This window comes from Protopterus annectens, chromosome 1.part1 (assembly GCF_019279795.1).
Source record: "Protopterus annectens isolate FY-2018-M chromosome 1.part1, PAN1.0, whole genome shotgun sequence".
In the NCBI taxonomy this organism is placed as follows: Eukaryota; Metazoa; Chordata; order Ceratodontiformes; family Protopteridae; genus Protopterus; species Protopterus annectens.
The window spans coordinates 321542750-321566906 of record NC_056726.1 but is presented as its reverse complement, the minus strand read 5'-3'; the positions used below and the strand labels follow the sequence as shown (position 1 = coordinate 321566906).

At 38.2% G+C, this 24157-nt stretch overlaps 1 protein-coding gene across 2 annotated transcripts in view; it reads left to right on the top strand.

Moving 5' to 3' along the window:
* Positions 1-24157, top strand: part of WDR7 (WD repeat domain 7) — a 3592087-nt gene that overhangs the window by 433486 nt on the left and 3134444 nt on the right. For both annotated transcript variants that reach the window (XM_044074906.1, XM_044074897.1), the window contains exon 9: positions 3836-3983. In XM_044074906.1, coding sequence (XP_043930841.1) covers positions 3836-3983 — 148 coding nt within the window. The remainder of the gene's footprint in view (positions 1-3835; positions 3984-24157) is intronic.

Below are 24157 nucleotides of genomic sequence, written 5' to 3'. Positions count from 1 at the left end.
TGACCATAGCCTTCGTCTTCACTCTGGTGAGTGGGGCATCTGTGTGTCTCACAATGGAGTCATCTATGACTGAAAAATTTAGTTTAGATGTGCATTGCCTTAGGGGCTTATTTGGTGAGACACTGGTACTTGTGGTTTTATGTATACTGAGTGCTGTAGTGCTGTATTAGGTGTAGCATGTTTGTGTTTGGAAGGTCTCTGGTGAGTACCTCCACGTATGATGGTTTATGTGTTGAGTGCATGGTTTGTGTAGGAGGTGTAGTATGTCAGCTGATAGCTTGTTCAGTATTACTGTTCTGTGTGTGTGAGAGCAATGATTCCAGATTCTTAGTGTAGATGCCTCTTTCACAAATTGTACTTGGCTGATTTAGGAGTAGAGGGTTGTTGGTGTACATGTGGCAGTTGCTACAGTGCCTCAGGATGCCCATGTCAATCAGCTTGGTAGGAGAAATGAAAGGAAACTGATCATCCGTAATGCTAGGTTAAGTCCTGTTTTCACAATGGGGAGAGAAAATGAAGGGGTGTGGTATAACTGGGTGCTTTAAACGTGGTCTGTACTAATGGGGTCCTCTATAAAGGGCCCATACTAGCAGAGATTATCTAAATGATATGAGACCATTGTAGATGTGGTGGTTTTGGGACTGTTTAAGGGACAAAAGCACAGCTGAGGTGCTCTCTGAGCAGCTAAGTGCAATTTACGGATTTCTCGGCCAGATCATGGGCACCTACTAAGGGAAAATGTATCTACTGAAGTTTGTGCATCTGTGACGGCCAGTGGTTACCCCCACTGTAAGGTTAGTGCACGATGGTACACTATGCGTAAACAGATGAATACAGCAGAGCAGTGGCTGGTTGTCTAACTCTGTGGAGCTGTGTTAAAACAAGCACAAAAACTCACAAATGTGGGGCTTATGTAGCAGCAATGAGCAAACTGAATTAAACAATTTAACCAATAAAAAAGCTCAAAACTGAGCCTTGTGCCAGCAACATTCAATCATTTAAGTCCTAACTTCACTCTCCTACCACAAGGGTGCATGGGGGGGTGCTCTCCAACAAAAGATAGCCTGGTCTAATGCTCAATTTAACAAGCAGAACCAGATTCAGCAGGTCTGAATCTAGTCTATGCTGCAGCAGACAAGAAGTGCAACAAATCAGCAATATAGCAAAAGTACAGTTTAAAAGTGCACAATCCACTATAAAATTGTACTTAGGTTTAGCAGAATGAAGTGTTTTGCTCTCATGTGACTGGGAGTTGGCATCAGACAGTGAAATGTTTAACTCAGCTCATCTCAGCTCAAGAGTTCCCTTCACAAGACACCTGTAATAAGGCAGAACATTTTGTTTTGCATTCTATGAAGTTTATTTATCAGGTTATATAATGTACTGTTGAAGGCTTGTATGGCATGTTCTGCTGTATAACCTGTTTTGCCAGAGTTGCACTACCATCTTTTGATGTCAGGATAAAGGTTTTGCAGCATGTTGATAAAAAACTTTGGCTTCGAAGATAGCTTTATTTATATGTGGAACATACATGAGACCTGGTTCGGGCATCATGCCCAAGTATTTATAGGCATTGCCTGCATGGGATCATAGGAGATTACTAGGCTATTGTCCTTGAGGCCCTTATAAGCCTAGCCAAGAGTTTAGCCCATGTTTAGACAAGTCAGCACCCAAAGCCCCTTTCCAGCAGGGACACAGGTGAAATCCCAGGGTTGTATTTTTTGCTTCCCATCTAGTTATCCAGGTTAAGCTTAAAAAGGGATAATGAGGTACTCTGCTTTATGTGGAGAAGGAGTCTATTCCCCAGATGGGAGAGTCTCTGGGACACAAATCTGTCCCGCCAACAAGTCCTATTGCTGTCACAAACCAGTTTGAGGTTGCGCGTATGGGTTGCTTGAGTGGAGCTTGACTTGCGGATATGCAGCTGTCCCATCAAGGCAGGGTCTGAGATTGCTTTATATGCCAAACAGAGGTCACCCCTGAGGAGTCTGTATGAAACTGAGTAGAGTGATAGGGCTTTTAGCCTATCTGTGTAGGGTAGAAGTTTGAGGCCCTGGATTCTCCTGGTGAGGAACCTCTATGGTCTTTCCATCTGTTGCATGTGCTTTGTGAGGTACATGCCAAAGGGGGTTTTGTACTCAATAATTGGCCTTATAAGGGAAGAATACAGGGATGTTATGATCTCTTTGTCCCTGGATGAGATACCCTTACTTATGAGGTGGGCAATGTAAAAAGCTTTTTGTACAAGGGAAGCAACATGGTGGTCAAAAGTCAGGTTGCTATCAACCTGGGTGCCCAAATCCTTCACTACTGATTGTTTACTTAGGACATTGTTATTAATGTGATAATATGTGGGGATGACACTCTCCCCAAAGGGGATGATGATGCATTTTTTGGCATTTAGCTTGAGGTCATGTTTCTGGCAACAGTCATTTGTTTGGGTATGACCCTCTTGGAGGACGTCCACATCACTTAGGGAATTGATGACTGCTCCCAGCTTGCAGTCATCTGCAAACTTGGTCAGGCATAGTCCATTGGATTTGGCCTGCACTTCAGAGAAGTATATCCCAAATAACAGAGGCCCCAAGAGGGATCCCTGGAGTATGCCTCTCATTACGGGTTGACTGCTTGAGGTGGCTTTCCCTATTTTGATTAGGTGGGTTCTATCACTGAGCCAGTATGCTACTGGTAACATATGGATTGGTGCCTAGCTGAGAGAGTTTATCTACTATGCCCTAGTGGGGAATAGTGTAGAAGGCTTTGGCCAGGTCAAGGTAGGCGGTGTGCACCGTCTTCCCCTCGTCCATGGCTTTGTTGACCTGTCTCAAAGAATTCGACCAGATTTAACAGACGTAACCTCCCCTTGACAAAGCCAAACTGTGTGGGGTCGAGTGTTTGGAGGTTGCCAGTGCCCCTGTTAATGAGGTCAATGATAATCTGTTCCATAGCCTTGCAGAGCGGGCTAGTTAGGCTGATGGGTCTGTAATTTCCCGGATCGGTGGACGCTCCACCTTTGTGTAAAGGGATGACAGTGGGTATCCTCCACTCAGCTGGGACAAAGCCAGTACTCAGGCTTTGGTTGAATAGGGTGCCTAATGGTGCTGCAAGTTCATGCCTGAGGTCATGTAGCATGCAGACAGGAATGTTATCGGGTCCTATGGAGGATGTATGTTTTGCCTTTGAGAGGGCAGTGATGACATGTTCCCTAGAGATAAGGGGTGGGGGGGGGGGCAGGTACTGGGGATGTCCTGATTTAAAAGGAAAAAAGTTTTCGCTGAATCTGTCAGCCAGTAGATTGGCTATATCTACATCATTTGTGTATGTGGTGCCCTTGACCACCAGTTCTGTAAAGATCTGAGTGCTTCCTTTGAGATTTCAGACATATGTGAAGAAGGCCTTATGATTGTCTCTAGTAGATGTGGCCAATTTGGACTCAAAGTTGGCTTTAGAGGATTTCACTAGTGCTCTTATTTGCTTGTTCAGGGTAAGGAGAGATTGCTTCCAGTTGGGCACCTGCTCCTTCTTGATCCTGGACAGTAATTTTCTGCATCAGTGAGAATACCTTCTGAATCAAATGTACTCTAGTCCTCCTTTCTGAACCAAATATGAAGAAGCATTATTATGGTTTAATAAAGTACCCTCATACCATGTTTTAATCAGGTACAGTTTGGGAATGCAGCTGTATTGTTTGAGAATGGCATGGGCAGTGTGAGGATACATTGTTTACTTGTGACAGAAATATTTGCTTTGCTTGCTAATTTTTTTTGTGGATGTGGCATTTTCATCTGTGATACTTTTAAGTATTCATTCTGTACATGTATTATTGATGTTGCAGCTATTAATCTGTCCACCAGTTACCCGATTCTTCTATGGTCGCAGAGAGCCTTTTCACAAACTTGTTATTCAGGGTGATTCTTCTGGACGATTGTCTATTTGGAATCTGCCTGATAGTCCTCAGTTGATCATCAGTGAGGCTGCTCAAGGTAAGGAGAACTTCTGCTGTGAGGAGTTTAGCTCATGTGCTTGCACATTTTACAGACAAATGTGTAATCAGTTTATTGATTTTTTTTTTATCTTATATTTTTTGATAATTAAAAGTCCTTAAAAAATCCTATAAATGCAGTCATTTCTATCTGTTGTTTTCCCTTGTGTATATTATTATATTCAATACCATATGGCTGTATACTGAGACCATACGTTTTTGAATGATTTTTCTATGTCATAAAAGCTAAAAATCTGTTATGGATTACCAAAATTACAAACTTGATAAACATAATTATGTTATTAAGATATATTGAAGTTTTCTAAGATGGTCTAAAAAATACAGACCTGCTGTAGTAGTAATAACCTCATCTTTATAGATTCATAAATTCATAAATATACTAGGCTAACAACCACCAGGGCCTTTATAAGACTAGCCTTATAATCCAACCCAATTGTATCCGTATGTATCATGGGTGTTTATTAGGAGGGATTATGTTAGGAAGTTTGTAGAGGTTATGTGGGGAGGGGGATATTTTAGTTTGGGCATTACTGTCTGCCTCTGTGTATCAGAGACATGAGGACCAGACCTGCGGTGAATTTCTGATTTCCCCTCCAGTGGTCAAGGTTACACTTAAATAGGGTTAGGGTTGGACTCCACTTCACATGGATAGGGAGCCTGTTCCAGAGCATAGGGAACCTCTGAAACCCATATTTGTCTCACCAGCATGTCTTATTTATGTCACAAGCAAAATTTAAATCTTTAGATCTAGTGGTTTTGAAGCTGTTTGTTTTGTGGATGTGCAAAAGTTCCTTCAGAGTTGGATCTAAGGATGTTTTACATGCCAGGAATAGATTGCCTCTCAGTAACCTGTTGGAGACAGAGTAATGGGAAAGAGCTTTAAGGTGATCTATTGTGTTTATACCCTGGATTCTGGTAAGAAACCTTTGTGGGCATTCCAACTGTTGCATATGTCTGGTCAGGTACATGCCAGAGGGGGCATTAACTCAGTGATGGGTCTGTTAACGGCCGAATAAAGTGGCACTTTGACTTCCATGGACTTGGATGTCATGCCTTTACTTGTAAGTAGGGCAACATAGAAAGATTTTCTTACTACCTTGGCCACTTTTTGGTCAGACTACTGTCTTCATATGTTTCCCCATCTCTGACTACCAGGTCAACTCTTAAGAGTGTCTTATTGCTGGAGTAATTAACCTGGGTGACAGTTTTCCTAAAAGGCACCGTAATGCATTTCTTAGCATTGAGTTTTAATCCGTGACTTTAGATGCTTGTGTTATGGGGGAATCTGTGATTGCTTCCAATTTGCATTCATCTGTAAACTTGTGTGGCCAAAGGCCCTTGACATTAGCCTTTACCTCCAAGAAGTAGATGCCAAATAGGAGAGGTCCCAGTATGGAGCCCTGCTGGTGCCTCTTCTGTTAGTTTAGGTGGTATTACCAGTCTTGACTTCTTGGGTCCTGTCTGTGAGCCATCTGGCAATCCAGCCAGTTATGTAAAGGTTTGTGCTCAATTCAGTGAGATTGTCAATTGTATATGAGTGTGGTATTGTATTGAGTGCCTTAGCCAGGTCCAGGTAGGTGGCATGCACCATTTTCCCCTCACTCATTTGGTGACCTTAAACAAGTGCACCGGGTTTAGTAGGCATGACCTTCCCTTGACAAAGCCAAGTTGGGTTGGCTCCAGTGCCTGAATGTTGCCTATGTCTTTTTCATGATAATTGGTTCCATGGCTTTGGAATTTAGACCAGTCAGACTAATACGTCTGGAATTTCTGGGGTCAGTTGATGGTCCACCTTTGTTACAAAACCTGTTTTGAGTCTATAATTAAAAATGACTCAAATGATCCTCATGGATCATGTTTCAAGCTATTCAGGAGGCATCCTGGGATATTTTTGGGGCCCATTGAGGCTGTGTTTTTGAGCTTAGCAAGTCCTGCAAGGATCTGCTCATTGTTAATAGTTGGGGAGGGTTGTACTGGTAGGTATTTCAATGAGAGAGGCAGAGGGGAGGAGTGGGGGTGTAGTTTGAGCTAAATTTGTTAGCCAGCAAATTTGCTTTGTCGCTCTGCTCAGTGAAGGTGACACCAATGACCACCAGTTCGGCTTACTGATGTGTGATGCCTTTGAGGTTTTGGACATAGTTGTAGAAGGCCTTGTAGTTGTCTTTAGCTTGTGAGGCTATCTTGACCTCTTAATTGGCTTTGTTGGACTTAATTAGTCCTCTTAGTTTGCTGTTTAGTTTAATTAGAGAGCTTCTTTCATTATGGGAGTTGCTCTTCTTGATTTTAGCCACAATGTTTTTCCTTTTGTTATTATACCCTATTAAGGTTAGGATTCCACCAGTCTGCTTTGTTTATAGAGTTTTATTTTAGCTTACTTCTAGTAGGTACAGTAGCCTCTGTGTAGCCATGATGTTCTTCGTGTTTCACTGTTACAGTCATTACACTTGGGTTATCCTGCTGGCAGACTACCCTCAGTTGGCCTGAATTCCAAAGTCTAGGTTCGGCGTCGGTTGCTGTCGTCTGTTGCTGTCGCCTCTTCCCTGACGTCAGTGCGCCGGGGGTGTAAAAGATGCAGCCGACGCCATTTTCTTCAGTCTTTCTTGCCACACGGTGCCCGAAGCATAAGCAGTTCGCAAGTGCCGGTCGGCCGACTCCTGAGATTTCCATGTTCGAATTTCAGATCCGAAGTCTTCATTAAAAGCTAAGTACCCCGTTGGGGAAACTTTTTTCTTGCTCCAGACCGATGTCAGAAAAAGTTAATAATTGTATTTCTTGTGGGAAGCAAATACCTCATAAGGACTTTCATTCTTACTGCATTTCTTGCCTAGGCCCTGACCACAATGTTGCTAGTTGTCAGTTTTGTGCTGGATTTAACCAACACACTATTAAGCATCAGTACGATTTTGCATTTCACTATTTTGGCAGAAAATTTAATTATACGATGTCGTCGGATAGCCTTCTACTACCGGAATTCACAAGAAATGCAAAGAAAAAGAAAAAGCAGACATCCATGGTCCAAAACCGACGACGAGGCTTCTTCTAAGCCAGTCGCCAGTTCTCAGTGAGGCGCCTTCGCAGCCCCTGACGCCCATTACTTTAGACCCGCAGGCTGCTACCGACTCCCACGTGGAGTCGACTAGGCTGCTGGATGTTCAAGGTATTGGGCCTTCGGAGACTATTCCCTCAGATGGGTCCGGAGCTGCTGAGCAGGCATCGGCTTCTAAGGGTGTTTTCAGACCTACTCAGTTGTACATTAAAATGAATTCAGCTTCAAAGGCAAAGACTAAAGCACCTTTAAAGACAAAGAAACAAGTACAACAGCCTCATGGACAAGCCTCCATGCCCAAAACATAGATGCTCAAAATGTCCGAAGACCTAATTACTTTGATCAGGGGTTCCCATCCCCCTCCAGATAAAAGACCTAGGCAAGAGACCGAATATGAATCTTCAGATCAGGTTTCCATTTCATCTGATTCCTCTTCTAATCAGGAATACTCTCTTCCTCCCTATGAGGATTCTGATGCTGAAGAATCTATCCCCTTCATCCTCTCCTCCTGAGGATTACTCTTTTGGGGAAACTTTGCATACGATGAGGGAGCATTTCCACTGGGAGAGCCAAGATTTTTCAGAATCTAAGAAAAGGCTCAGAGACTTCCTTTTACTACCACAACACAGGCCCCTAGCTATTCCACCTGTGTTAGACATTGTAGATGATGTATTTTCAGAGTCCAGTCTGACCCCTGACTCTTTACCTCCAGCTCCAGTTAAGCCGGACAGGTACTATAGGGTTCCTGACTCTCATAAATTCCTTTTCAAAAACCCTGCTGCTGACCCAGAAACTATCTCTCAGGGTCCCAAAGGGGTCAAGGCTTCCACTGCAAAAAACCCTACCCCCTCTGACAGGGACTCTAGGGCATTGGACAGATGGGGGAAAAAAATTTACACCTCTGCTACCTTGGCTATAAGGGCTTTAAATTGTCAGTTTCATATGCTCAAATATCAGCAATACATTATGTCACTGCTTAAACAGAAAATGTTGATAAATTCTGAATGTGCAGAAAAAGAAATGCAGGATTTATTGCATGCGGCTGAACAAGTTGGAAAGCATACTTTGCAATGTGGTTTTGATTCTTTGGAGGACTCCTGCAGGGCCGCTGTTACGGGTTTGGTCATCAGGAGGCATGCTTGGTTAAAGGAACAAAATCTGCCTGATCATGTCAAAGCAAAATTATTAGATGCTCCATTATAGCATGATACCTTGTTTGGTGTTAAAGCAGAAGAGGTGTTAAAGAAAATGGAGGACAAAGCTAAATCAATGCAAACGGTTAAAGATTTCTTACAGGTACAGCCTCCAAGATTTAGCAGACACTGGCCTACAAAGTATTGGTCCTTTCCAGTGTCAGACAGACCTCAAAGGGGCAGATACAGACGCCCAAGGGGCAGATCCCAGCCCCAAGGTTCATACAGGTCTAAACAGTGGGGTGCTTGTACCTCCAAAAGTGGAGAACACACATCACAGCCATACAGGAAACAGTCCCAATGACTTCCCCCTGCCTGTACCAAGCACTTATCTTCTGGCAGCACCTTTAGGGGGAAAACTAGCACTTTTTTCACAAAATTGGCACATTATAACACAGGAAAAATGGGTCCTAGACATAGTGTTGCAAGGCTGCAAATTTCACTTCCATACCCTGCCAAGGGCAAACGGTTGGCCAGACATGCCAAAACATCAATGGGCAGAGGAACAAAAGCAAGTCTCATCCCTCATGGACATGAGGGCCATTCATCTAGTACCAGAGCAAGAGCAGGGACGAGGATTTTATTCAAGACTGTTCCTGGTACCAAGAAAGGACAAGACCTGGAAACCAATACTGGACCTATCTATTCTAAACACATATCTGGATATATCAAAATTCAAAATGTTGACTCTACAGCAACTTCTGCCCATGCTGGGCAAGAAGGCTTGGCTTGTGACTTTAGACCTAAAAGATGCATACCTGCATGTCCCAATCAGACAAACATGCAGAAGATACCTCAGATTCAAAGCAGGCTCAATGCACTACCAATCCTCTGCACTGCCCTTTGGCTTATCTACTGCGCCCAGGGTCTTCACAAAGTGCCTGGCACCGGTAATTGCATTCTGCAGACAAAGAGGAATACAAATATATCCTTACTTGGACGACTGCCTCATTCAAGCAGAGAACAAGGACATTCTACTACAGCATCTGGCATTTGTAAAGAGATTTCTAACAAGCCTAGGGTACACAGTCAGTGAAAAGAAATCAAAACTAGTACCCTTTCAAGAGATAATATTCCTGGGTGCAAGCTTAAATACAACTGCCCAGATGGCTTATCTCACGCCAGACAAACAAAGGCAACTGACTACCTATTTCAACCTGTTGGCAACAAAGGCCCATGTACCTGCAAGAAAAATTCTGCAGGCTTTGGGCTTCATGGCATCCTGCATTCCACTAATTCCATATGCGAGACTGCATATGAGGAAACTTCAATGGTACCTAAAAAGTGTTTGGGCTCAACATTACCACAGCCTGGAAACAATAATTACCCTCATACCCTGCCTGCAACAGGAGTTTCGATGGTGGGCAAAGGCTTGTCACCAGCACAAGGGACAGCCATTCTCCTTTCCCCCAGCCAGGCAGACATTAACAACGGATGCATCAGATTATGCCTGGGGGGCCCACATGGCAGGATGATGTATTCAAGGCACATGGTCTGCAAACCAAATGCATCTACGTATCAATCAAAAAGAGATGCTAGTTTTTTTTTTTTCAAAAAATTTTTTTATTAATTATATGAATAGCAAGACAATTAAAAGATTATACATAACAAGAAGGCATAAATGAACCTATAACAATTCATCTAGTGATAACAACCTTCATGAGATTTTGATAAGTTATTTAGAAATAAAACATACACCATATGTACACTATATACAAGTTAGGCAACCTGAGAGAAAAAAAAAAAAAAAGATATTTAACATTAACTATTTAATATGTTTAGAACCTTTTCTAACACAACCTTTCTAATAGCTTTTTTTTTTGGACTTCCATCTAAGTATCTTTGAGCATCAATAAATTTAAAAGCCATTTTCTGGAAAGTAACCCATTTTAATTTAGAACGATCAATCCAATTTTGTATTATATAAAGTTTTAGTAACGAGCAAATAAAAATGATAACATGAATATCAACTTTTGAAAGATGAATCAATGGAATATGTAGAATAGCAAATTCCCACGTCAACGTGGATTTTTGATATCCCATTTTCTGCAGTCTGACTTTCAAAGATGTCCACAATCTGTGATAAAAATGACAATACCATAGAATATGAAGGAGGTCTGCTTGGGGATGAGAACAGCATGAACACGAAGGGGACTTATTTGGGTTAAATTTGTTTAATTTGATTGGGGTAAAGTAGGCATCATTATTAATCATTAATTGTGTGTATGCTAATTTTTAAAAGGGATAAATTCCTTAGTGTGTCTAATAGCCAGGACTTTCTGAGATTCTGACAATTGGGAATTATAATTCAACCAAACATTAGATAAAAGACAGTTGTGGTCCATCATTAAAGAATTAATTTATATGAGTTTGAGAGCATTTTATCAGATGATGAAAGTATTTTGATAATCGTGTTAAGGTTTTTCAATTGTGAGTCTATGGGGACCAGAGATACAAATTTGTTTTTAATTATTGCTCTTAGTTGTGTAAGAATTGGTGAGTAATTCCAGTTTACTTTCAATAACTTACGCCAGTCAGATAAAGGCAAGTCAAGATATTTCAAAACATCTCCTACTTTTAGATTTTTAATTAAAGGATAGTTTAAGTTCAAAAGTTTATTGTCCAATAATATATTTGGGTTTAGATGAATTGGCTGAACATGGTGCAAGATCTTTTCTAGTTTACACATTTTGAGTAAGGTTTGGAAATCTCTAATCTTTTGTTTAAATACTGTAGATATATTTTTAATAAATAAACTATCCAGAGAGATAAAGGGAATAGCTTCAGGATTTAAATTATTAGAAATGACATAATTATACCATAATTTTGTCCATAAAGAGTGATTTGGATAAGAAGTGTTATTGAATTTAGAGATAGTAAGAAGTTTATTGGATGAGACAATCAAATAATAGAGATAAAGATTAGGTAAACCCAAACCTCCCTTGTCCTTCTAAAATGCCAATCTAGAATAGGAAATTCTAACAGATTTAGGGAACCATATGAATTTTGCCAAAGCTTTATTTACAGACTCAAAAAATTTTTTTGAAATTATCTGATCAGATGATGAGAATTGGTAAAGAAATTTAGGCAGAATATTCATTTTAATAATGGCCACCCTTGAAAGAAATGAAAGGTTTAGATGCTTCCATCTGTCCATATCAGACAATATAGAGTTCCATAATTTATTAATATTATTTTGAAAGGAAGATTTATTATTGTGTTCTAAATTGATTCCTAAATATTTTATATTATAAGTAAACTGAAAATGATTGTCTGGAAACAAAAAGATTTGTGTGCTAAATGATTTAAGGGAAAAATATGAGTTTTGTAGAATTTAAAAGATAGTTGGAAACCAAAGAAAAATAATCAATAGAATTCATTATTTTTCTGTAATCAGATAATGGAGTTTGAAAGTAGATTACTAAATCATCCATAAAAGCAGAGAAATGAATATTAGTATTAAGAATTCTAGGGATGTTATGAAAAGTATTTTGAGTAATAAACAATAGCAAAGGTTCTAAGTAAATGTTGAAAAGAAAAGGGGACAATGGACAACCCTGTCTTGTTCCTTTAGTGATCTTTATCGAGCAGAAAATTGACCATTAATGTATAGTCTAGTAAACATATTCTTGTATAAAACTTTTAAAAATTTATAAAGAATAAGGGAATATTAAAACATAACATAGTTTGAAATAGAAAGTTCCAACATACTCTGTCAAAGGCATTTGATGCATCTATAATCAAAGCATATATAGGGTTTGGATTTTTCTTAATGAGATGAAGTATAGTCTCTAAAGATAGAGTATTATCCCAAGCATGTCTCTGAGACATAAAACCTGATTGATCTGACGAGATAATTGAGGGTAAAATCCGTTTCAATCTGTTAGCCAGAATAGATGACAGAATCTTAATATCCACGTTAATTAAAGAAATGGGTCTATAATTTACTGGGTCAGATTTATCTTTATTATTTTTAGAATTAGAATGGTTTTGGATGTGTTCCAATGAATATCTGAGATATCATTAACTCTTATATGATTGTAAACTTTAAATAGAAAGGGAAGAACTACCAATTTGAAAGTTTTGAAAAATTCTGGAGTAAAACCATCAGGTCCCGGAGATTTACCCAATTTAAGATTATCTATTGAATCCGAGATTTCTTGTACCGATATAGGGGTAGAAAGTAGTTTTGCTGATTATCATTAAGTTTAGGGAACTGCAAAGAGTCTAAAAAGAGTTTTGAGTGATTATCTTTAACAGAATTAGAAGAACCTGAATATAACTCAGTGTAAAGAGAGGTGAAAAGTTGAATAATCTCTTCATCAGTATTATATAATCTGTTATTATAAGATAAAGATGTAATATTTGGATTTCTGAAGTTAACTTTAATAATTCTCGCTAACAATTTAGATGGAACCTGGGCCCACTCTGAATATGAAGCAAGTAGCTTTTGTTCAGCTAAGGAGAGGTTATTTTGGTGAAGCAGAATTAAATCTTTCTGACAATCAAAAATTTGTTTTTCTAAAGTAGCATCATAGTTCAGACTAAGATGATTTTCCAACGAAGAAATTCTTGATTTTAAGAATTCCTCCTTCTTAAAGTATTGTTTTTTGAAAAAAGCAGCTTTACTAATAAATAAACCTCTTAATCTTGCTTTACATGCAGCCCATTGTATGTCATAAGGAATGTCTGATGATTCAAGACTATTCACCATTTAATTTAGGATTTCTGAAGCTTGTTTGCAAATATCTTCATTTGACAATAAGTTATTATTTAAGGTCCACTTATTAAACATAGTTTTATTTTTGATATTGGGTTTTATGTTCAATTTTAGTGAAATTCTTGAGTGATCCGAAAAGAATCTGGGTTCTGTAGTAAAGTCCACAATATATTTTGAAATATAATCTGAAATTAGAAAGAAGTGTAATCTGGACCACGAATTATAGCACTTAGAATAATAAGTATATATATCATTCTTGTTTATATTTTTAACAGTGCGGAGGGGGTCTATTAAATTATATTCTGTCATCAAATCATTTAGAGCCAGAGTAGATTGAAGATTATAGGTGACAGTGGAGCGGGAACGGTCAATTACAGGGTTTATAACTGCATTCCAGTCACCACCCACTATAATATGATGATCCTTATAGGATGCAAGAATACTGTAAATTTTTAAAATGAACAAATGTTGTGAATTACATGGGCCATATAGATTTAAAATTAATAAGGGTTTGTCCAAACCAGCAATAGAAGCGGTAAATAAGCACCACCTCCCCTCATCGTCAAATTTCTCATCAATAATATTCCCAATGAATTTTTGTTTAATGATTATAGCTACACCTCTGGAGTTAGATGAGTAACCTGAAGCTATAATCTTTTTGATCCATTTTTTTTAACTCTTTATTCCAATCAATACGTGAAATATGGGTCTCTTGAATAAAACAAATGTTAGCCTGTGATTTAAAGATCATATGAAATAATAGTGACTTTTTCGCTTTATCTTGAATGCCTCTAACATTCCAAGAATCTAAAATTATGTCAACAGGCATATTCTACAAGTATAATCATTATTGATGCTATAAAAGTGAACTCAAGGTGCAAATCCAACACAACATTAAAAAGAAGAAAAAAATAAAAGAAAAAACAGTCTTTAAGTATTCAAGCAAGTCATCAAATAACATTTGTTGAAAAAAAAAGAAAAAATTTTTTTTAAGAACCATGAAATGTATAATAATAACCTTTATCCTAACCCTAGTGCCTACCCACCAATCCCCCTGTGATAAAGGAAGAGCAGAAGAACATGAAAAAAACATTGTAATTATAGATAATAATAACCTCAAGTTAGAATACAAATTACTCAAATGAAGCCTAACATAACATAAAGTCCGAGTAATACTACTAAAAATATATACAAAATTAACTAATTTCAAGACGTCCAACATGCCTAATCCCTACTTCTAATACTAATCTAAAGCTCCTATCCTCAAATTGAAATTTATAGTGATTAAATGTATTTCCTCAAGTATTTCAAGAGAAAGAGAAACAAGTAAATGATAAATAAATCACACTCTGCTTAACTAGAACACTCTATCATAAGAAGTAATACAATTAAAACTGAAAGATATGTAAGATAACATATATAAGTATAACAAAACCAACTGGTAACATTATAATATAAGTAAATAAGCATAGCATTACTGAACTAAAGATAATAGTCATGCACTATCTACTGAACCTTCTTTAGTACTTTAGTGATAATTTAATTAATCAACATGACCATTAGTATGATAAAAGCACTAATACCTGTAGAATGAGTATTTAGTTATAGTTCAAATAAAGCAAAAACAACTACCAAGCAACCATATCTCAAAATGAAAAACAATTCAGTCTGGAGATGCATCTATTAACTAGATAATAATAGTACAGGAACTATTCAAAATGAAATATTATAAGCTGTAAGGTTTTAACACTAGTTAATATACATGAATAAAGTATATTTATATTATTAAATAGTAACTTAAACAGCATCATATATATTGGACTGAATGTACAACAATGTGCATACATATAATTTTAAATCTACTTTTTGAATATTTTACTAATGACTCTGTTAGGTTATGTAGCCATACTATTCTTCTAAGCTATAGATGTAACATAGCAAAACAGCATGAAAAGACAAGGCTTTTAAAGTAAACATTTTGAACATCTAATTAAAACTGAAACAAGCAAGCTAAATGCAGTAAATCTAAGGGCTTAAATATATACATGTAGATTCAGCTAATCATATTAAAGATAGTTATTTCAAACCTTTCAAATAAGTAAAGGCTTTCTTAAACATAAACTACTAATCATAAATATCACATCCAGCCTCTGAGAAGAGAGAGAGCAGAGAATAGAAAGAACATGAAACTTTCATATGAACAGGTATACTTTGTAACATTTGTCAAATTAAACACTTCAGTATAATATAAAATATTGTATGAAAAATATTCTGAATAGGAAAATATGTTCATTTCTTTACACATCCTTTAGAATTTTAATATATAAAACTAACCTGTTCATTTGTTTCCAGAAACATTTTCACTCTGCTTTATGAAAGTAGCAGCTTGCTTTGAAGTCATGCAGACACACTAAAAGTCACTGAATATATTATGTGACATGGATCTGTTTAAATTTAAAAGCAACCTTCATTTATGAAGAGAAAACACTTTAAATAATAGCCAGATCTATTAAAAAGTTAGTGCTATTGAATACTTGTTGAAAACAAGCAGACTTGTGTATTTGAAACTGTCCTTCTTTCCTCACAAATGATGACATCACCATCCATCTCAGAGAGACTGTAGTGTGCATGTTCATGCAGAGCATCAGCTGGAACTCTGAGGGAAGATTTTCTTGCTAGAATGTTGAGATGGAATGTTTTTCCCTCCAAAAATCATTTAGCTTACACAGAAGGCTGTAACTCCAAAGCTTGTAGTAAAATTAACATATTATCTATTTACACAGCAAGCATATGTGAGAGAAAGAGAAAAAGTAAATACAGGAATTTAAATGCTTCTATTAATCCACACAAATCTAACAAGCATATATCCTGTCACTGCACACTGTCACACCAAATCCATCATGTGTAAATTACATGACAAGTTCTTAAGGTAATATAATTATGTCACACCAGAATTACAAATCATGTAACACAAATACTGTCAGATTAAAGAAAAGAAAAGATCAAACCTTATTGTAGTTCTTTAACAGTAGAATATTAAGATACAGTGTCAGGAAGCTTTTTAAATGTTTTAAGAAAAATGTCTTTTGCATCTTAAGGATCTGAACATACAAATCTTTTGTCATTAGCTGTGAAAGACAAGGTATTAGGATATGCCATTCGAAATCTAATCCCTCTTTTTATCAAGTCAGCACAATATGGGGCTAGTTTTTGTCTATTTAATTTGATCTGTGCAGGAAGATCTTGGGAAAATGATAGTTTGTGAGACTTCCATATGAATTGTTTCTTTGTTTTAGCAGTTTCTAGGATCTGGAAAGTGTCTTGAAAGTTTAGTAACTTAGTATAAATTAACCTTGGTGTGGAAGAATCTTGCTTTGTACGCAGTGCTCTGTGTGCTCTCTCTACAATTATAGATTTTGAAGAAGCTTCACAATTTAACAGTGTTTCAAAGATATTTTTAGTCACAGATAACAAGTTTTTATTGTCATAAGATTCAGGTAAACCACGAATAATGATGTTATTTCTTGACTCCTGGCTTCCAGATCCAATATTTTAGCTTGTAAATCTGAAACAGTTTTATCTCTAGATTTAAAGTCACTTTCCAATAAGTCTGTTTTAACCTCCAAAGCTAAGATTTTATTTTCAATAGTAACAATACTATCGTTTATTTGCTTTAAAGATTTACTAAAGTCTGTAAACTGTTCTGAAAAGTTTTGTATAGCACTTTGGATTGGTTTTAATGCTATTTTTAGTTCTTCTAAAAGGAAATTTGAGCCATTTAAATCTTTATTACTTACATTAAAAGTTTCTGTAGGTTGTCTAGATGATTTCAGTCTTTTTGAACCTGAATCTTTTTCAGGAGAGAGCATTGAAGTATATTTGGCCTTTGTAGGCTGAGTCTCCATGGAGTCAGATTTTGTAGCCATGCCCAGAAATGGAATGCAGTTAACAGGATACCAGGAACAGACTGGAGCAGTAGGAGTCCCAGCAGCAGAGAGACCAAGAATGTTCTGAGGTAAAATAAATCCCAGGATAATAATTCCAGAAGAAAAAATAATCCAAATGCGTAGAAAAAGATTTATAAAATCTTTTAGTATAAAAATTTGAGGAAAAAGGTTGATGTAAAGTTGTAAAAAAAAAAACAAAAGTTAAATAGCTGTGAGGAGCTCAGAGAGTAAGGACTAGGCTAGTCGGCGGCCATCTTGGAATCCCAAAAGAGATGCTAGTTGTTCAGAATGCCCTGACAGCCGTGAAGGACCTACTTCATCTGGGACAATTACTGATAAAAACAGACAAAACCACGGTCATGTGGTATACAAACAAGCAGGGAGACACTCATTCTTACCCCCTTTGCAGACTAGTCATGACTTTGTGGGACACAGCATTGACTTACCAAGTACATCTGCAGGCACAATTCCTGCCAGGAAAGATAAATACTCTGGCAGACGAACTAAGCAGAAACCTCATGGATCCCCACGAGTGGAAATTGGATCCACAAGTCTTCAGCATGATAACAAGGAAATGGGGATGCCCGGATATAGATCTATTTGCCTCTCCTCTCAACTACCAAATAAAAAGTTTCTGCACAAGAACTTAACATAGACAAACCTGGAAAGTGGACGCACTATTTTTCAGCTGGAAAAACTTAGCAGTATATTCCTTTCCTCCACTGCCTCTCCTCTTCAAGGTACTCCTAAAGGTCAGACAAGGGAAGCCAAAGATTATACTGATTGCCCCAGACTGGCCCCGCCGGTACTGGTATCCAATCCTAAGGAACTTGTCTCAATGCCCGGCTTGGACCTTGCCTCAAATACCTTATCTACTATCCCAGCAAAACAATCAAATCCTGCACAGCCAACTAAAGACCTAAAATCTAGTAGCATGGTGGATAATGTTGTCATACATAACGCGCCTCTCACTAAAGCTGTGATGGATGTCATTTTGGAGGCCAGAAGGCCTAGTACCAGAAAATCTTACACTGGAAAATGGAAGAGATTCTGTGCTTGGAATCAGGCGCAAGGGATTGACACAGCTGTACCAAATATTCCTCAGATTTTGCAATACCTAACTGAGATACTGAACAAAGGCGTATCCTTTTCATCAATTAAAATTCATGCCTCTGCCATTTCGGCTCATTACAATACAGAACCACCTATCTTTTCTCATCCTTTGTTAAGGCAGTACCTCAGAGGAGCCAAAATCGTAAGGCCTCCAAGGAGATCACCAATACCTGCATGGGACCTCAATTATGTCTTGGAAAAATTCACCCTGCCTCCTTTTGAGCCAGCCGCTACAGCTGGTCTAAAGTTTTTATCTTGGAAAACAGCTCTGCTCCTAGCAATAACCTCTGCAAGACGAGTCTCAGAGCTACAGGCACTCATGGCTGTAGAACCCTTTATCAATTTTTATCCAGACAGGGTCTCTCAGAGGACAAACCCAGCATTTATGCCTAAGGTAATGTCCAGTGTGGCCCTTAACCAAACTATTCATCTGCCTACTTTTTATCCAAACCCACAGACTAAGGGGGAGAGAATTCTGCATTCTTTGGACATACACAGACAGCTACGCTTCTACTTGAACAGAACCAAAGCCTTCAGGAAGAGAGAGCAACTACTAGTGGCATATGCTGCAGGATCACAGGGAAAGGCTATTTCAAAGCAAACTATTTCAAAGTGGGTAGGCCACTGCATTCGTTTCTGCTATTCACAACATGTCAAGCCAGTGCCTAAGGACATTAGGCCACATTCGACCAGAGCAGCAGCCACTTCAGCAGCCTTCCTCAGGGGAGTACCAACCAAAGACATTTTAGAGGCTGCTACCTGGAGTTCACTGCACACCTTTACAAAGCATCTCATTTACCACTGTACTCTAAATCCAGGGCAGGCTTTGCCACTGCAGTTCTGCAGAGCCTCATAGCCGCTCCTAATGCTATTTAGCACCAGCCTCCCAACCATAGCTTTGGGATTCAACCCAAGTGTAATGACTGCAACAGTGAAACACAAAGAACATAGTACAGTTGTGTACACTTACCATAAATGTAGATGTTCAAGTGTATTCACTGTTGCAGTCCTAGTTACCCACCCACCATCCCCCATTTCTTTGCTGGAACTTATCTGCACTTCTCTAATCTATACAACCTATGTGGTGTATTTGTTTGTAGATAAAGGTATAATATATTTTGGAACATGCATATTTTACTAGCATATTTTTAGCCTACTCTTTTGGGGGCACCTGACATCTGGGGCAAGAAAAACTGAAGAAAATGGCGTTGGCTGCATCTTTTATACTCCTGGCGCACTGACGTCAGGGAAGAGGTGACAGCAACCGACACCGGACCTAGACTTTGGAATTCAGGCCGACTGAGGGTAGCCTGCCAGCAGAATAACCCAAGTGTAATGACTACAACAGTGAATACACTCGAACATCTACATTTATGGAAAGTGTACACAACTGTACTTTCCTGGTTGTACGGGGTCTCTTGCAACAATTCTGTGTAGCATAGATTGCTGTAAAGTAGGGGTTGGGAGGGACACTGAATTTTGACATAATCACTTAGGATGTAGTTTGCTTTGGAATAGTTCCTAATTGTTATTGGTTTGCTGGGGTTACCAAGTTGATTTTTATTTCAAAAGAGACAGCTTTGTGGTCTGACCTCAGTAGTGGGGATATGACACTGAGGGAGTTGCGGCTTTATCGCATGTTGGTGAGTACCAGATCCACTATGTTTGAACTTCTAGTGGGTGTGCACACTATCTGGTAAAGAGTGTTTGTGTTAAAAGGGGTATTTCAGAGCAACATGGTTAAGGCTCCTATACATTGCGCATGCAGAAAGCTATAATTCAAAATAGAAAGGGATGATGATGAACTGGGGGAAGCTCAAGAAGTAAGGAGAGACTGGAATTTTGGATGCAGATCCTTAAGGAGAGTAACAATGACCATACAGAATATTATATTCATAAAGCAGCAGAAAGTATTCTAAGAACTAAGACAGCATGGGAATTGAGAAAGGAGATTTTGCTGACAGAGATGACTGTAATAAGGGGTTCAGAGAACAGGCAAGAGGGAGCTGGAATTTACTAGAAAAAAGGGCAAAGGAACCAAGGTATTTAGAACAAATAATTAGAGAGGAAAAGATAAAAGAATGGGAAGAGACCAAGAATACCTTTGGACTGCAGGATAAAGATAGTCTTCCCTATCAGGGACTGATATCAGAGTATAAACAAAGAGAAAGGAACAGGAAGATCCTAAGTGAAAGACCAGCAGTGGTAGAGTTTTTAGTAGAATCTAGAACAGAAGCTGCTGTTAAATATGGATAATTAATAGGGCATACAAAATATTACATGATAACTATAGGAATCAGTAAGGATGTTTGAAAGGACTGGGAAGAAATATTGGATAAGCAATTCACAAAGAAACAATGGGAGGATGTATGTGTGACTCACAAATATGCAGCAAAGTCTAGAAGATTTAGGATTTTTGCTTGGAAGTGTTTGCGTAGGTATTTTTATACCCCAAGCAGACTCCAAAGAATTTTTTCCTCAGGTAGATTGCAAATGTTGTAGGTGTGGTGGGGAAGTAAGAGGTAATTATGAACTTATTTTTTGGGAGTGTAATGAGTTGGCATACTTTAAAAATTCTCCGCAGACTACTTTGTCAAAAATATTCGGTAAGCAAATTGGTGTAACTAATGAAATTATTTTTTTGAGCTGTGATACAGAATTAGATGAAGTAAGGTCTTGTGGAGTTTAATTTCTTGCCACAAAAGCAGTTATTTGAAAATGGAAATCAAAGTTTAAACCATCTATACTAGAAGTAGTGACTATGGTAAGAGATAGAAAATGGAAGTAGGATCTTTAGAAAAGGGTATCAGCAAATTACTTAGGAGAAATGGGAATTGTGCGAACAATGCATGCAGAGTAATGTTTTGGAGGAGGAATGACGTTTAAGGGAAGGGAGGAATTGAATGAGCTATGTAATGTTCGATTGACAATGGCTGTTTAGAAGATTATATGTGATGTGTAATGTTTGGAACTGAAAAATATGTCAATATAGTTTGTTTTCATTTATGTAAATGTTAGATTGCTTATGTCATAAGTGATGATTCAGTGAAGATACTTCTTGTGAAAAGAAAAAAAAAACAGTGGTATTTGTACTAATAAAGTCTAGGAATCATTGTGCCTGCAAGTATGAGGCAGTGTGTTTCCCATCAAATAGAGAGGTTGCTAGTCTCCCTTGAATAGGGTATTTGGTTTAATGGGGAGTGTCTCCAGTAGGTCTAGATATGAGCTATGGGATTCTAGGGACCCAGAGGGTGATGTATAGCTTGCTAGGATATGGTATGTGACTTTGTGTATTGTAATTTGCACATGGATAAATTCCATGACGTCCTGTGAAATCAACATAGAGTTGTTAATATAGTTATGATAATATAGACTGAGACTCCTCCACATTTTTCCCGTCTGTGCAGCTGATGGCCTGTGTGTGGAAGGCACTGAAGCCTTCCACTGCCTACGTACTTTCTGCACATTTAAACCATGTCTCAGTAACGACGCAGATATCTGCATTCTCCAGAGTGAGGAGAGCTTGTATGGTGTGGAGTTTCTTGAGGCTCCTAACACTAAGTAGTAACACCTTTAGCTTTCTTTGAGTTTTATTTGCTGTGTTGGTAGGTCCATCAGTTTGGTGTTGCCTGAGGAAAAAAAGCTCTGACAGTGGATAAAGTTTTAGCCAATATTTGGAAGCCTAGGAGAGACAGACATAGTGTGTGTGTGTGTTATTGACAACTTTGTGTGTCAGATTTTTGCCTCTGGTGAAATTGTATATGTGCATCTGTGGTGTACTATGTTTGTTTCTTTAAGGATTAAATGGTTGTCTGTGAGCATGAGACAATTGCTTCATTGTCTCAGGATGCCTGTATCTGCCAAGCTAGCTATGGAGATGTTTGGAAATTGCATAGCTGTGTTGTCTGTTTGGATGGGCTACTGTTGGTCATTGACTGGGTTGTATAGAGGTCTCTTTGGGTGCTCTCTGAGCTTTGACACTAGACTAGGTTAGACTGTGCTAAGATCAGGTAAGCAGTGATAGTGTTTAATGTGAAAACTAGCTGCTCTAAGCTTGTCTCCATGCAATGGCTTTGTTTTAGCCACACTGAGTTACAGGTTTCAGTTTTAAGGGAAATTTTATAGGTAAAATTTACTTTCTGGGCATTTGCAACTGTACAAGGCACCAGGGGTGTAGCTAGGATTTTCAAATTTGTACTCACAGCTCTCAAACTGCTACCCCTGTCCCCAGCCAAGCTACGGCCATTCTCGTAATTCACGGTTCGTTCTTTTAGTGTCGATGAAGAGGCATTCGCTGTAATGCCTCTTCAGTAATATAATATAGATTCACGCAATCTCGGTTCCTTGAATTGAAAATGAACCTGAAAGTCAGTTCTTTGAAAAATGCAGCATGGTAGTTGGGGTAGAGGATTCATGCTTTTGTTTTCTGTAACTAAGGTACAGCTTTTGAGCTTGAGTAAATTACTAACCATCTGCTACCCCTAACTAGGGTGTTTCATTCACACACACCCCCCCTACCTACCTGTTAGTGCAAGAAATATGGACAAAGCCTAAAATAAACAGGGACAGATATTAAATAATGCTCTCGTGAACTTAGAAAGTTGCTAGAATAAAAGGATTTGTGCTAGTATAAGAAAGTTGCTAGAATAACAAGATTTGTGCTAGTATGAATTTTTCTAAAGGACATGGTCTGAAACTCAAATGTCTGTCATTATTTAGCAACTTCAGCCTTCAATGATTTTCTAGAAAGTCACAAAATTTATGAGGAACAGACAAAAAATCTGGGGCAAAAATCTGGACATTCTGCAAAATTTGGACAGTTGAGAGGTATGCTACCTACCTACCTCACACACACACACACACACACACACACACACACACACACACACACACACACAAATACCTCTCAACCTCTTAGAGCAACAAACCCATAAATAAAACTGAGGCAAAGGCCCACAAATAAGGACTTTTTTTAAAATATTGCTCTTATAAACTTAGGAAGGTAATAGAATAGTAGTAGGTCTTGCATTAGTATGAATTTTCTGAAAGGTATGAAATCTGAAACTCAAATGTCTGCCTTATTTTCTAACTTTAGTCTTTAATGATTTGCCACTAATTTGCCAGAAAACCGCAATTTTATGAAAAACGGGCAAAAATGTGATGCAAAAATATAAAATTGACAGACAATACAGCTGGGAACCTGTCAAAGAAGGGACACCATTTTAATATGAGCACTGTTAACTTGAGCAGCTGACAAAGTTAGAGAATCTACATGCATTTCTGAAATAAAAGTAATGTATAACTCTGATCATTACAGTTATTTGTAATTTTAAACCCTCCACGTTTTCTTCCAAAATTGCTATTTTGCAGAGGTATTATTAAGGGGAGATGCACCTTCCTGACTGTATTAAATTATATTCCTTGTACAATACAGTATAGTTGTTAGAGAGCGTTTTAAATTTATTGTTTTGAACATTTTTCCAGTAAACAATGAAACAAAATGCATACACCAATAATGACAAAACAGCCCAATTTAGAGCATTTCCATCATAAAAGTCTACTCATACTTCTACAGTCCACCATTATCAGTAAATATGCACAATCTCTGAACTAGTAAAAGCCATCTACATAATTCCACATTAAAGAAATCTGTAACTAACGAAGAGGCTGCTGCTAGCAAACCACTTTATATTTCATGGTTTCATCTACAAATAAAGTGCCTGTTGCCCTTGAGGAATAAATTGCCTATGTTGCATTAAAAAAAATGATACGCTAGTAATATTGCAATAGGGAATGGATGGCAAACTGATAACAGGTTTATAGTTATTACTATCTTCGCCAAAAAGGACTACAGCATCCACCCCCCTTTACAACACAGTACAGTATCAGCAATGCATCTACCTACTGTGGGAGAAGAACCCACAGCCTTCTGCATCAAAAGCAAGTACACTACTTATTGTGCTATTAACAGTACAAGCAGACTCAGCATAAGTAGCACTAAACTTTAGTTCCCCTGCAGCTCTCAGCTCCTTGTAAAATGTACTCTATACTCAGCTGTATCTCTGAACTTTGCAACACAAGAAATCTGGAAAAAGCCATCATTTATTGGGGGGGACAAAAGCCCAAAAACCAGAG